The sequence below is a fragment of the Fukomys damarensis genome, unplaced genomic scaffold (assembly GCF_012274545.1).
Source record: "Fukomys damarensis isolate Sample0158 unplaced genomic scaffold, DMR_v1.0_HiC HiC_scaffold_27, whole genome shotgun sequence".
Taxonomy (NCBI): domain Eukaryota; kingdom Metazoa; phylum Chordata; class Mammalia; order Rodentia; family Bathyergidae; genus Fukomys; species Fukomys damarensis.
Window position 1 is genome coordinate 32,579,321 of NW_022900939.1, and position 15,088 is coordinate 32,594,408.

A 15,088-nucleotide genomic window follows, 5' to 3' on the forward strand; every position below is an offset into this window, starting at 1 on the left:
AATAGATTCATTCATAGGAAAATGGATACATATTGAAGATATACTCCTAAGTGAAATAAATAAGTCACACATGTGTAAATACCAAATAGTTTCCCTGGTGTGAATATTCTGCAACAATGCATAAGATTCTAATAAGATTACTGACATTTACAAATTTGAAGAAAGGAGCTAAAGGTGTAGGGAAGGTGTGATGCGTAGGGGAAGAACAAAAAGGGAAAAGAAAAAAATGTGAGAGAATGAAAAGATGAAAATAAAGTGTTTGTAGATGGGGAGGAGAGGAGGGGGTGAAGGGAGGGCAGAGGTAAGGGGAAAAAATGAGAATCAAGACTTGCCATGTAAAGGTACATGATCCCAACAATGAATGTAACTGTACTGTATCCCTAAAATGTACCAATAAACTCAATAAAATAAAAAAAAAAAAAAATAAGATGGGGACAGGGTACTGCTTACACACAAATGTGATGCAGGAAGCTCAGAAAAGTTCTAAGGCTTCCTTCTCCAGTCCCCAGATGCCTTTCCTTATCAGCTTCTCCTCTCTTGTTGTGCCTCTTGCTCTTCCTCTCACGGAAGATTGGTCCCCATACAATCAAATAGCTCTTAAATGTGTTTACACCACCATGTTCGTATGGCCCTCAAACCAGTTTACAAATGACATCTGCCCTCCCCAGCAGGGGGCACCCTCTAGCTCATAGGCAGCATGGCAGTAGAGAGCAGATATATCTGGGCAAGAGCCCCTAAGCCTCTGCAGGAGGGAAACAGAATGGGGTTCTCAATGGGTAACCAAGTAGCCAGGGATTTAGCTCAGTGGTTCTGCTGTCTGCCTCAATGGGTAACCAGGACCTGCTCCTGCCCCACTGCAGGGCTCGGTCCCAGGCAAGGAGCAGCTCTAGAACATGCATCCCACTGCCTCAGGGTTCCAGACCCTTCATCTTCCACTCACAAATCCAAGGGAAAGGGGCTCACAGATACTGACCTTTGGGTACACGTCTGAGTCCTGTGCAGATGCAAACACCCACTGCTGGTCAGGAGAGCAGAGGAGATTTGCAAAGGTGTTAGAAAACACGGTCACCATGGAGACCACCTGCAGCGGAGGCACTCTCAGGGTGTAGAGGATCCCGTTAACACAGGCTACCTGAGAGAGAGAAGGAACCCCCAACCCACATGAGAAGCGTCAGGGCACCTAGTCTAGAGAGGCGACTGGGCTACGTCCCTACCTGAAGGAGGAGACAACTGCTTAGCTGCTGCCCTGCAGGATGCATTTGCCGGTTACTTATAAATTCTGTCTTAGAATACCTTTTCAATAGCACAGACAAGGGCCAAGGGTGTAGCACAGTGGTAGCTTTGCCTAGCGTGCATGAGGCCCTGGGTTCTATGCCCAACACAGCAAAAAGAAATTTAAAAAAACAAAGCAACGATGAAACAACACGTAACTACTCTTCAGAGCAAAGGCTCTGGAAGGAAATTCTGGGATGATCTTGTGGTGCCCTTGCTAGTCAATGGCAAAGGTGCACTGGAGTGTCATTCTGCTATCTGCATTTTATGTGTTATAGCTGAAATACTCCTCAAAAATCTTTCCACATTAATAGACATTTTCTTTTGACTTCCTCTCATGCTGATGGCAATTTAAAGTGTTTCTCAGTTTGTTATTGCAAACTGACTCACTATGCACAACCCTGTGCACAAGAGCTGGTGGTGCATCAGGAGAGATCCCTACACCTACAACTAGGAGGCCTGAGTATCCACACTTAAAACATTTTTTTTTTTTTCCGGTACCAGGGATCGAACTCAGGACTCTGCACTTACAAAGCAGGAGGCGGCACCCCCGAGCTAAATCCCTGGCCCCCAATAAAACTTATTTTCATTCTTGAAAGACACCTTTTCTAGTAATAGAATTCTCAGTTAGCAGTCATGTCTTTCAAGATTTCACTTCACTGTCATCCAGTTTCCAGTGCTGCTATTAAGTTATTCAGTCTTGAAAGTATTTTCATTTCTTTTGGTTGCCATTAAAATTTTTCTCCTGTGTGCAGCTCAGTAGTAGAACACTTGCCTAATATGTGAGGAGGCCTTGAGTTCGATCCTCAGAGCTAATTAATTTTTCCCTTAGTCATCATTTATCTCGATTCACTGTGATGAGCCTATATGCAAATTAATTTTTATTTACTGTTTAGGGTTACAGAACTTTTTGATGCCATGGATTAATGTCCTTAGTCTATTTTGGTAAGTACTATTATCTCTTCAAATATTTCTTCTGCATCATTCACCTTCTCTATTCCTAAGGTATCAGTTAATATTGGAATTTTTTGTGGATCCTTTATAGTCTTGTGGATCATATGGCTTATAGACAGCAGCATCAGTATTACCTAGGAGCTCAGTGAGCCAGAATCTCAGGCATCCCTTTGGGACCGAATAAATCAGATCTGCACTTACACCAAATCTAAGCAACACAGTCCTCTTCTCTTTCCCCTGCTTTCCCATTTACCACTGTTGGTAACCCTGTGGTTCATTCCAGACTAGTGACGATGAAACTTTTAGTGCTTCCAAAGATAACCAACAGTCCACTTTGGCATGCATGCCATAGGTTCACCACTACTATTGTAGACAGTTCCTTCTCTTTTATCTTCTAGTTCTCCAATTTTCTTCTACTTTTCAATTGACATGTAACACACATATATAAAACTGCACCAACCTCAGCAAATCATTATAAAGCAAATATTCTTGTCACCACCCAGGCTCCTCTGGCCCTCCTCTAATCTCTGACTGTCATCTGTCTGCTGTTAAATCTGACCACTGAGTCCTTAAACTTGGTTAGGCTTCTAGAATTTCTACTTGATTCTAAATCTGTTATTTTATATCTTACAGCTTTAAGTTCTCTGCTGAAATTTTCTCCCTGAAGATGACAACCAAAAGTTTTTTTTGGTTTTGTTTTGGTTTTTTTTTTTTGGTACTGGGGATCAAACTCAGGACCTTGCATTTGCCAGGCAAGCATGGCACCACTGAGCTAAATCCCTGGCTCAACCACAGGAATTTTCATGTCTATGTCTAAAGCCTGTGGCTGTCCACACTGTCTGGTGTTTACCCCATAGTTCTAGCTCATATGGTCTCATTCCTTCTTGTGCCTAGTTTGAAGAATATGTTCAATGCTGCATTTGAAAACAGAACGTGAGGTTTAGGGTAAAACTTCCTTTGTAATCTCTGTAAGGATTTCCACTTACTCTTGTGATTTAGCAGGGTACTGAGCTGGACCTGTGCCCTTACCAGGAGCCATAACACTGGCCAGTCCCACCGAATACATGAGGGCTCACACATCATGTGCAGTGGCTCTGTACTCTGTCTTGCGTCCCTAGTATGTTAGAGATACACTGAGCCTCTCCAAGACAAAAAAAAAAAAAAAAAAAAGCCCCCAATACCTGGCTTGTCACTTTGATTTCTATCTCCTCAATCTTGGTCTAGAAAATATCACTCCTTTTTTATCAGTCCACTGATATTACCAAGTAGCTGTGTGCGTGTGCGTGTGTGTGTGTATATGCCTACAGATGTAGATCAGTGTGAAGGGTGTGGGTTCAATCTCCAGTATTACCAAAACAACAACACCACCAACACCAACACCCAGATTGAAGAGCAAGAATGCCATAGAGAAATTAAAGGGGGAAAAAAAAAATGAGAACAACCGAGGAGACAAAAACACAAGGGCACGTGACTACAGAACTCCAGGTGGTCCATACAGCTGACCTCAATGTACAAGCACAGGAGAAGCTGGGAGGAGGCTGGTCCCTGCAGAGGGTCCTGACAGCCAGTTCACTCACCAGCAGGAAGGGGGCCTCTGGACGGTCACAGAGCTCCACTGCAGAAGAGGAGGTCGGTAAGCCGAAGGAGGCCAATTCCCATCCAGTCTCTGCTTTCCACATTTTGATCAATCCTTGGATGTCTATGGTGACAACCAGTTGCAGCTGAGGATAAGTCACCAAATTTTTCAGAGGAACAGGCTGCCGAGGGCTGGACCAGATCTCTGTGCCCTGGCAACAACAAGCACATATTATTTTCATGCACTCAATTGGCACACATTTGCCTGTCTACTCTGCCATGATGCACAGTACACACGGGGGCCGACAGAGGAAGAGGATGTGACCTCAAACAGTAAAGATGTGTCCTAGACAAAGGAAGGAGCCCAGCAGGGGCTGCAAAGACTTGAAGTCTGGGTGGCATCGCCAGCAGCTCTAAGGGGTTAGGGGCACTCATAACACAGCATCCATCTGAAGCACTTGAGGTGGGTACCCAGGACCTCAATGGAAGGAAGGTAGGTGCAGACTGACAGGAAGGCCAGATGCAACACAGCCAGACAGTGTGGTTGCACAGTGCTCTCGTCACTTGAGGACTTTCATGTGTGCCTTTTCACTTGACTCTACTTGCCCAGTTTCAGTGATAAACTGGTATGAATAGATTATGCTGCACAGATGCAGCTGCTCTGCTTAGGAACATGGCCCAGTGGCGCTGCCAGAGGCCGGCCCTCACCGAAGCCTATCCTCACAAATAGCTGATCCAGAAGAGGACAGCTGCAAGCTGGCTTCATTCCATGGTCTCCCCTGGGATTTTGAAAATGGAAACAGAGAGGTAGAGAGCCTGTTGCCACAGTGCATCTAGATAGGGTGTCAGTATGAACTCACAGACAGCAGCCCCATAATTCCCAGACCTGCATGGTGAGGTCTCTTTCCAATTTTGAGTCACTATAATCTCTTCTGTATCATATTTTATCCTAGTGTGTTTTCCTGGCCATATCTTTGTATTAGCACATCCCCACTCCTGTCATTCGATCGCTCTTGCTTAAAAGCAGCTAACAGGACTCATGAGTATCGAACGCAGCACCAGTGACTGGGGTGATGGCAAGTGACTCTAACATAGAAAGAAAACAGAAGTTTACAAGTGGTTAGTGCTATTGTACAGAAACACAGAAAGTTTATGTGCTTAGTGGTATTGTAGTGCACAAAAAGCAGGAAAATTCTGTTTCTGAACAAAAAAGCAGCAGCCAGTAAACAGAGTTGCAGTAGCCTAGCTAATTCCTGCCTAAGGTTTCCAACTTCAGGGGCCTCCCAAGAGAATGGAATCCTGGGTGGAGAGACACAAGGATTGTGGAGGCTGTGAGTACAGAAATGCCTCTGCTAATACCTGATACTATGCATCGAGAAAGAGACAGGCTCAACCCCTAGAATTTTCCAGGGGTCAGAGAGCAAAACATAATATAATATGGGAAACTAAAAAAAAAAAAAAAAAATCAATGTAGAATGAATATTAAATACATAGAAAATTAAGTAATATTTAGAAAAGATATTAGCCAGGCGTGGTGGCATATGCCTGTAATCCCAGCACTCAGGAGGCTGAGGCAGGAGCATCACTGTGAGGTGAGACCAGCCTGGGCTACACAGTGAGCGCCAGGTCAGTCTCACTACATAGCGAGACCCTGTCTCAAAAAAAAAAAAAAAAAAAGATAGAAAAGACATTGTGAACATCAAGGGCAGCAAAAGGTTATGCCAGGAGGAGAATGAAATGGTGATAAATGTATCTCATGGCTCAGCTGGGAAGACCATTTACATCAATAACTAACAATATAAGCAATGAATGTTATTATTTCAGTACAGGAAAGTTAAACCTGTGTAGAGGAAAAGCAAGGTCACTTGCCACAGAACTCAACGGCTATCTAATACATTAGATGCCTAATTATCCCTCTGAAAACCTCAGAAATACAGGAGTGGAAACGATTAGTTTTTTTTCCCATTAAGTTTATTGGTACATTTCAGGTAAACAATGCAGTTACGTTCATCATTGGGATCATGTACCTTTACATGATGTATCTTGGTTCTTAGTTTGGAACATGATTAGTCTTTAAAACATCATTTTTTGGCCGGGCGTAGTGGTGCACACCTATAATCCCGACACTCAGGAGGCTGAGGAAGGAGGATCTGTGTGAGTTGGAGAACAGCCTGGGCTACATAGTGAATTCCAGGTCAGTCTCAACTACATGGTGAGACCCTGTCTCAAAAAACCGGAAAAAAAAAAAAAGATTTTTTTTTTTTTAGCTTAAAACATCATTTTTGGTGGGCTTTGCTTCTCTTTTTGCAGTGCTGGGATTAAATCGAAGGTTCTACATATGCTAGACAAGCACTCTGACACTGACTTCCTCTTAGAGCTCTCTTTTAAACTGCACAGCTGAAACGTAAGTAGTAGCATCTTCCATTTCTATCACCTATGTATGAGGTAACTGCAAAACATTATTGTGCTTTTAATTATGACCTTCAAAATTACTGTCATGAATTTTACAAACAAATATTTTAAGAGAAACTAGAGATATTTATAGCTAAATGGATGCACATTGAGGCAATATTCTTTAAGTAAAATAAATAGGATACATGAGTAAATATTGAATAGTTTCTCTAGTGTGAGAAACTGAAAGTGTAAATAAGGACTAAAGGGTAACAGATAATGTGAAATAGGATAAAAAGGTTCAAAGGAGGAGGAGAAGTGGGGGGTAAAGGGAAGAGAAAGGGAATGGAATGTGAGAAAAAATTGGAAACAAAGTCTTTGTAGATAGGGAGAAGTGAAGGGGTTGAAGGGAGGGCAGGGGACTGGGGAAAAAATAAGAACCAAGATGGATTATGTAAAGATGCAAATTTCCAAAGATGAATGTCATTATATTGCACACCTTAAATGTAGCAATAGAATTTAAAAAATAAATATTTTAAAAATCTGACAGAAACTCAGAATGGCAGCAGAGAGCGAGCAAGCGAGAGAGAGAGAGAGAGAGGAGCAAAGTACACTGTAACTGATCCCCAGCTCCCTGGTAGGGTGATCACATTGCTGGGAGAAGACAGCAGAAGGCTGCAGACTAGCACTTCTGGCTACAAGAGAATCCCAGTCTTCACAAGCTTTGAACCTACTCTGGTTCATGTGATTTTGGTGCTCTAGAACTCATGAGTAGTACCCCTTGTGCTCCTGTGTTGTGGCTGCCACCACCACTTTCACTACTCTTTTTTTTGGGGGGGGTACCTGGGACCAAACTCAGGACCTTGCCCTTGTAAGGCAGGCATGGTGCTATTGAGCTAAATCCCTGGCTCTACTACTCATTTCTGTTGGGCCTGTGGTCCCTACTTTGGCAGCCTAAGCCTACTGCAAAGTCATCCCACAGCTAAAGAAATTACATGGAGGCTACACTCTGGGCTAACTGAAACCCTGAGCACTTACTGACATCCTATGTCCATCTAAACAAAACAAACAAATCTTTCCCTGGGAAAGCTACTCCATAAAAATGGAAGTGGCAATTATTAAACGAGATTATAGGCATCAACATGGGGACACAAGAAATATGAAAAAACAAAGAAGCATGACATCTACAAGGGACACCATCATTCTCCAGAAACACCCCAACATAAAGGAAAACTATGAGATTCCTCAAGAGGAATTAAAAATAATTCTAAGGAGACTTGAGATGTAAGAGGACAGAGATAATGACGTGAGAAAATGAATTCATGATCTGAATGAGAAATTCAGCAGAAATTGTAAAAAAGAACTAAACACAAGTCTCATACCCGAAGAATTCAATGAAATAAAATTTAAAAACAACCAAAACAGAATTGAGGACTTCAAAAGACTGACCAGAATAAATAATTTCTGAACTTGGAGACAGATCTCTGAAGATATATCAGTCAGGAAGGCAGAGGGGTGGGCAAGAAAAAAGCATTACAAAAAAATAAAGATTACAAGACTTGTAGAACACCATTAAGTAAACATGAGCATTTGGGGGTGACTTATTTTTTTCTCATTGCTAAGATAAAACACCTGACACCCAAAGTTAAAAGGGGAAAGGTTTCTATTTAGCTCACAGTTCATAGAGGTTTCAGTTCATAAATAGCTGCCTCCAAGGCAGGGTGACATGGCAGACAGGCACTGCAGAGTAGAAATGGTTCATGGTGGGCAGAAGGTAGCAAAGCAACAAGGGATGACCACAGCTCTGTCTGTCCCTTATGTTTTATCTAGGCTACTTGGCGGAGGTAGCATGCCCACCCTTAATGTTAGTGTCCTCTATCCTAGCATTACACCATGAATCAATTCTAGCATCACACACTCTAGATCCACCACCTCTGATAAAGCCCCACCTATGACTGCATGAGGCTTTAGGGGGACATCTAGACACAAGCCATAAATGGGGATATTCCAAGTGTAAATTATACCAGACAAGCAAAAAAAAAAAAATTGAGGGAATTTACCACCATTAGACTGGCCTTACAAGAAATATTTGAAGGGAATACTATACCCTGAAGTGAAGGGATAAGAACTACCACTATGAAAAAATATGAAAGAATTAAACTAACTGGTAAAACTGACATACAAATGAAAAAGAGAAAAGAATCAAAATATTATTAACTATAGAAAATCACCAAACCACAGTGATAAAAAAATAAGAGGTAGAGAAGGGAACAAAGAATATGCAAAACAGTAAGAAAACAATTAAGAAAATGACAGGAACAAGTACCTGTCTTTGAGAACCTTGAATGTAAATAAAATAAATTATCCAATCAGAAACTGATTCAAAACAAACAAGACCCAATGATATGCTGCCTATAAAAAACTAACTTCACCAGTACAGACTAAAGATGAAGGGCTGGAAAAGACATGGCACACAAATAGAATCTAAAAAAGTAATCACAAGTTGTTATACTCATAACAGATAAAAGGGTCTTGAGTCAAAAGTAAAAACATGTCAAAGAACCCATTAACCATGAAGGTATAAAAATTATAAATACATACACACCTACCACAGAGCACTCAAATACATAAAATACTACATCTAAAGTGAAAAACTGCAATACAGTAGCAGTTGTAAACTTCAAAATCCCATTTTGACCAAAGAACAGATCATCCAGACAGAAAATCAATAAAGATACATCAGAATAGAACTGCATGTACTACAGTGCAAATGAACTAAAAGACACAAAACATTTCAACCTACAGCTGAAGAATATACAGTCTTCTTAGGGTTGGGAATATAGCTCAGTGGTAGAGTGCTGGCCTAGTATGCACAAGGCTGTAGTTCCAATCCCTAGTGCCCCCCCATAAACACACACACAAAGAATACACATTTTTCTTAAAAGCACATGGAACATTCTCCAGGATAGACCATACTATAAGCCACAAATCAAGTCTCAAGAAGTCCAAAATTATTGAAATGAAATATAATCTCCTCTGACTGCAATGGAATAAAACCTGAAGCCAAAAACAGCGAAATGGAAAATATACAAATATAAGGAACTTGAACACACAATGAGACACTGAAGAAATTATAAGAGAAAAACAAATGAAGAAGAAACCACAACACATCAAAATCCATGGAATATAGCAAAAGCAGATTTAAAAAGGACTGGGGATGTAACTCAGTGTGAAGGCCCTGAGTTCAATCCTAGTACAAAATAAACAAATCCAATCTAGACAGATTTCAAAGAAATTACTTATCTTAAGGACCTAGAAAGCAAAAACAAACCAAGCCCAAATTTAATGGAAGGAAAGAAATATAAAGATGAGAGGAGAAATAAAATTAAGACTTTAAAAAAAAATTAGGTCTAGGACTGGTCAAGTGCTTCTCTAGCATGTGTGAGGCCATAGGTTCAATCCTCAGTACAGGGGGAAAAAAATCAAAAGAAAATGAAGACTTCTTGCAGATGAAATTGACACCCTTAGGTAGACTAATAAAAAAGAAAACTCAATAAAATTAGAGATGAAAATGGATACATCACAACTGATACTACAGAAATACAAGGGATTCTATTATGAATTATGCTAACAAATTAGAAATTTAAAAGAAATGGGTAAATTCCTGAAAACATACAACATATCAAGACTGAATCAAGAAGAAATAGAAAATCCAAACAGGCTTATGTAACAAGCAATGAAACTAAAAAATTACCACCTAAGAAAACTCCAGGACCTGACAGCTTTACTAATGAATCCTAATGAATATTTAAAGAACTAATTTCAATTCTGAACTATTTAAGTAACTAAAGAGGAAACTGTGCCAAATTTGTTCTACAAGGCCAGTATTATCCTGACCAAAACCAGGCAAGGACACATGCACACAAAACAATTACTCCTGGTAAACATAAACACAAACATTCTCAAGTAGCACACAAAATCCAAGAGCATGCTGTGCAAGTTAAGCAAGCACTCTGCTAATGAACCACCCCCGACCCAGGTATTTATTAAAACTAAACTGCTCATGAAGTTTACCAAAAAAATACACACAAAAAGATTAAAATTTCTGAGATAACCAAGTGTGGTGGTATGTAATCCCAGCTATGCAGGAGAATCAGAATGTAAGTTCCAGATTGTTGAATACTTTTCTCATTGCTGAGCCAAAATACCCAACATCCAAAGTTAAATTAGGAAAGATTTATTTCAGCTCAAAGTTTGCAGAGGTTTTAGTCCGGTCAGTTGGCTCCAAAGCAGGGTGGCATGCAGAGAATAAATAGTTCACAGCAAGCAGCAGCAAGCAGAAGCAGCAGAAGTGAACCTGCCTTGCTTTTTTATCCCATCCAGGCCACAACCCTTTTGGGTGGTGCAGGATAGCAGGATACAACCAGGGTGGGGCTCTGTCTTCAGTAAATCCACTCAGCCACACCAGAACTATGCTAATTCCAATCTGTGGACTAATTTAGCAGTACACACCCCTAATCCCAACATTATACATGTTAGATCCAGCCACCTCCAAAAAGCCCTCTTATGAGTGCATGAGGCTTTGCGGGGGCGGCTAGATACAAGCCATAGTAACTTAGAAACTCAAGTCTCAAAATGAAATTTTAAAAAGGTTGGGGGTGAAGATCCGTAGTAGAGCATGCATAAGGACCTGGGTTCAATTCCCAATACCACAAAACAAAACACAACCAAACAAAATAAAAAACATGGAGAAACCTTAAATGCATGTTGCTAAACCAAAGAAGGCAATCTGAAAAGGCTACACACTAAGATTCCAATTGTTAGACCATTTGTGCTGCAATTACAAAATGGCTAAGACTGTTCACAAAGAAAATAACTTGATTTTCTCTGGCTAGGAAATCCAAATTCAAAGCACCAGCAGGTTTGGTTATCTGGGGGTCTCCAGAAGGATGAAGGTCACATGTGGAAGATGGAAAGGTCAAAGCAGGAATTCTCAGTATCAATCTTCCATCCCTTTAGTTCTGCAACCGTGGGGATTAAACCCAGTGCCTTAACACTAATCTATGTATGTCCCCAGTTTTTTCATTTTGAGATAGGGTCTTATTGTTAAATTATCCATGCTAGGCTTGAATTTACAATCCTCCTAGTGCAGCCTCCCAAAATGCTGGGATTACAAGCACGTGTAGTCTCTTTCATTAGGGTACCACCTTATCCCACACATAAGGGCAGAGAACCCCTGGGTCAATCATCTCTCAAAAGGTGTGCCTACCAATCATATTGCCCTGAGGACTAAATTTAACATAAACTTTAGAGGGCATAGAAATATTCAACAAACTGTACAACTTAATTTTATTTTTTTAAAATTTATTTATTATTTTTTGGTAGTAGGGATCGAATTCGGGTCCTTGTGCTTGTGAGCCAGGCGCCGAAACACTGAGCTAAATCCCCAGCCCTGTACAACTTAATTTTAAAAAAAGAAAGTAAGGTTGAAGGTTTGCTCATGAAAGGTTTAAGGGTGGGTAGGAAGCTAGGCAATACAACATGTAGGGCCTCTGACACTCCTACACCAGGAATAATGGAATACGCTAACGCAGCTTTTGGCAAACTATGGCCTATAGCCAAACCTACTCAGTAACTACTTTTTGTCTGTTAGGTTCCTACACACATTTTTATATTTTCAGGAAAAAAAAAATTTTTACACCTGAAAATTTCACAAAATTCACATTCCAGTGTCCATAATTATTGGAATATGGTCATTTGCATTTGTTTACATATTGTCCAAGGCTGCTTTTGTGTCATAGCAGTTAGTCGTGACAGGCTATCTGGCCTGAAAAGCCTACAATATTTACTATTTACTATCTACCACTTTATAGAAAAAGCCTGTTATCTGCCCCCAACCAAAGCACTTCTCTTTCAAATGAAAGTGCTGCTATTACAAAATGCCTAAGACTGTAGAAGGTGCTAGCTCTCAGGCCTGCTACCTAAGAGTACCTAAAGTCAAGCTTGCTGTGGCCAAAGTTCTACAAGTGGCATGCAGGTCTCTCAGGAGAGATGATCCTATGGGGAGTCAGGGTGGAGCTGAACCCCAAGCACAGCTAGATCTCTGAAACACTCAAAGGTCCTGGACAGTGGCTCCTCATTCACCTGCTGTGGCTATGCGCTATGTTCACTTGGAAGGAACTCATCACCTGCTAGAGGCAACATTCACTTCAGGCAACCTAATGAACAGCGATAAGCACCCACTTACCCAGAGATTATTCACATAACAAAGTAAGGTACCACGTTTGGGGTATAACTCAGTGACAGACCACTTGCCCAGCACATGTAAGATCCTAGCAACATCACAAAAATAACGACACTAAAGGTGCCTTTGTTTGTTGGGGGCATCAAAAAATGTGAAGTAATATAGCTTCTAGGAAAAATATTCATCATAGGAGATTGGGTTTCATCTGTTTGTGGCCCCAGGCAGAACTGTTGGATTTGTAGACCACAAGGTTCAAAGTTTCAGAGATATGTTTCCTCCCTTAGTCTCAGCTTACACTTCCATAAAGCTAGGATGATAATAATGAATACCTTGTAAAGAGATAATACATATGAAAACTGAAAACTCTGTTACTACAAGTGATAAAAAAAGTTTAAGATGTTAATCATATTATCCAAGTTTGCACACATAAGTGATCACAGCTGTAATTATCTTGGTAAAACTGTCAGGGGCCAGCATTAGTTCAAATGTGGAGTGACGTGACTGAGGGATTTCAGGTCAAAGCCCAGTGCTGCCAAAGAGAAGGGGGAAGAACAGTATAGCAGCTGCCACTCCAGGCCTTGCTGTAAAGTGTGTCTCCCTGAGCAGTACAGCAGGAAGCCAGGAAGTTGTCCTGTGAGACTGGCTGCACTAAAATGTCAAACACGGGTTACCCAGCGCTTGGTGGTAGTATGACACCACATGGTGACCAAGCCTCTTGCAAGCTCAGATTTTTCATCAATAGTAAGGGGCTCCCACTCTCTATCTCAGACGTTTTCTAAAATAACTGGGTAAGAACAAGTACAAGTAAGGATTCAGTCAATCTCACCGTCACCTTCCTTTTCTAAGGGCCAGCTCACCTCATGCAAATCCCAGGCACGCACAGTACAGTCTGAGGACACAGTACAAATCACAGACTTCTCCCTTCCATCGAACCGGTACTCATTGGTTGAAATGTAGGCCAGCTGCTCTATGTATCCTATAAGAGGGTGAGACAGACGATCTGTGATCTGAACACTCAAATGGTGAGGGCTGGCAGAAAAACTACTCTTCTTTCTATAGCTCAGGAACACATTGGGTGCTTATTCAGAGGACAGTAACAGGCACAAACTGGAGCTTCTTGAGGTATAACAGGGTTCTACTCCCACGACTGTCCATCATCTACCTGTCTCATGACTGAATAACTCCTGACTCCTAGTTTCTGTTTGTTTACTCTGAAACATGTCATGGTCCCTTCTTCATAGGTTATTGTGAGGCTCATGTAACAGAGAATCAGGTCAGATATGTACTCAGCAAGTAGCACTTTCCAAGTCACTGCACAAAAGCCAGGCCCTCTGGACTCACCCAGGGCGAGCATGAGCAGTGACAGTGGGCCTAGCTACTAGAGTCCCCTCCTCGTACCTGTGTGTCCAGCAATTGCTTTGCAAATGAAGTCCTTCCCGGGCCGCCCAGATGTCACTCGGAACTCCAGCTCAGACCGGCAGAGATAATACTGTTTCCATGTTTGTGTGCCCAGGACCATCCTGGAGGCTTTGCAGGAGGACCAGCGACTCAGACACAAATGCCTGGAAAACAGAACTAAAATTCTGGCACCATATAGCTGTCTTGGATTTTGGACCTACGCCTAGCTCTGAATCCTAGCTTTGCCATTTACTGGCTTTCAATCTTTGGACAACTCCTGTTGCCTATCTAGGTCTCAACTTCCTTTCCTGTAAAATGGGGAAAATGATTAACACTGAATGAGTGCTAGCTACCTGTCAGACATGCACTACTCTCTGACATATCCAAGTGACCTTCATAACAACTCTGTGAAGTAGGAGTCCCCATCCTACACAAGAACACAAAGGCAGAAAGAGGTTAAACAATGGGATTCAAAAGCTAAGTTTTTTTCGATGGACAATCCTTATTGTTGAATTACACATTTCTCCTTGCAGTTCCATCAGCCTTTCATGTTTGTTTTTGTTACTGGGCCATATACAAGTGTCATTTCTTGATAGATCAATCCATTCATCATTACATCCTTGTGTCTAGTAATAGCTTCTATATTTGTCTATTTTTATCTGCTAATAGGACGGCGGCCATTCAGCTCTCTTGGTTACTAGTTACTAGTGTATCTTTTTTCATTCTTTTATTATTATCCTATCTGTTTCTTGGAGTCTAAAGTACATCTCAGAAATAAAGTTGTAACCCAGCGATCAAGCACTTGCCTAGTATGCATGAGGTCTTGCCCTTGAGGCACAGTATAACTCATGCAGACAGCATGAAAGCGGATGATTTTGTTCACCAATTCTATCAGCCTTTGCCTTTTTGTTGGAGTATGAAATTCATGCACATTTAATTTAATTACTGGTAAAATATATGTATGTCATTTTACTATTTTTTTTTTAGGTCTTGCATCCTTTCCCCGTTCCTCTATAATTACCCTCTTTCGTGTTAAATTTTTTTTCATTTAACATTAAAGACACTGCCATTATGAGTAAGATGAAGATACTGTGAAAAGCTTAGGCTATATACCTGTCAAACCTTACAAACTTACTGCTTCTAATTTATCACATTTTTTACTATTTTAATTCCCTTGTCAATCTTCTACCATATATTTTTTTTTGTTGTTACTTTTTAGTGGTTGACTTGGGAGATTAGAATTTAAAAGTTAAC

The 15,088-nt window shown here is 41.0% G+C and overlaps 1 protein-coding gene across 5 annotated transcripts in view; it reads right to left on the bottom strand.

Annotated features, from left to right (window-relative positions):
• The window catches only part of Fbxw12 (F-box and WD repeat domain containing 12), a 36,665-nt gene that overhangs the window by 16,448 nt on the left and 5,129 nt on the right, over positions 1 to 15,088 (bottom strand). For 4 of the 5 annotated variants that reach the window (XR_777588.1, XM_010610587.2, XM_033756493.1 and 1 more), the window contains exons 3-6: positions 13,835 to 13,998; positions 13,294 to 13,412; positions 3,804 to 4,013; positions 974 to 1,132 (exon numbers count right to left, since the gene is read on the bottom strand). Coding sequence is in view for 4 of the 5 variants with exons in the window: in XM_010610587.2 (XP_010608889.1) it covers positions 974 to 1,132; positions 3,804 to 4,013; positions 13,294 to 13,412; positions 13,835 to 13,998 (652 nt within the window). In the remaining variant the exon portion in view is untranslated. The remainder of the gene's footprint in view (positions 1 to 973; positions 1,133 to 3,803; positions 4,014 to 13,293; positions 13,413 to 13,834; positions 13,999 to 15,088) is intronic. The other variant, XM_033756491.1, reaches the window with a different exon arrangement.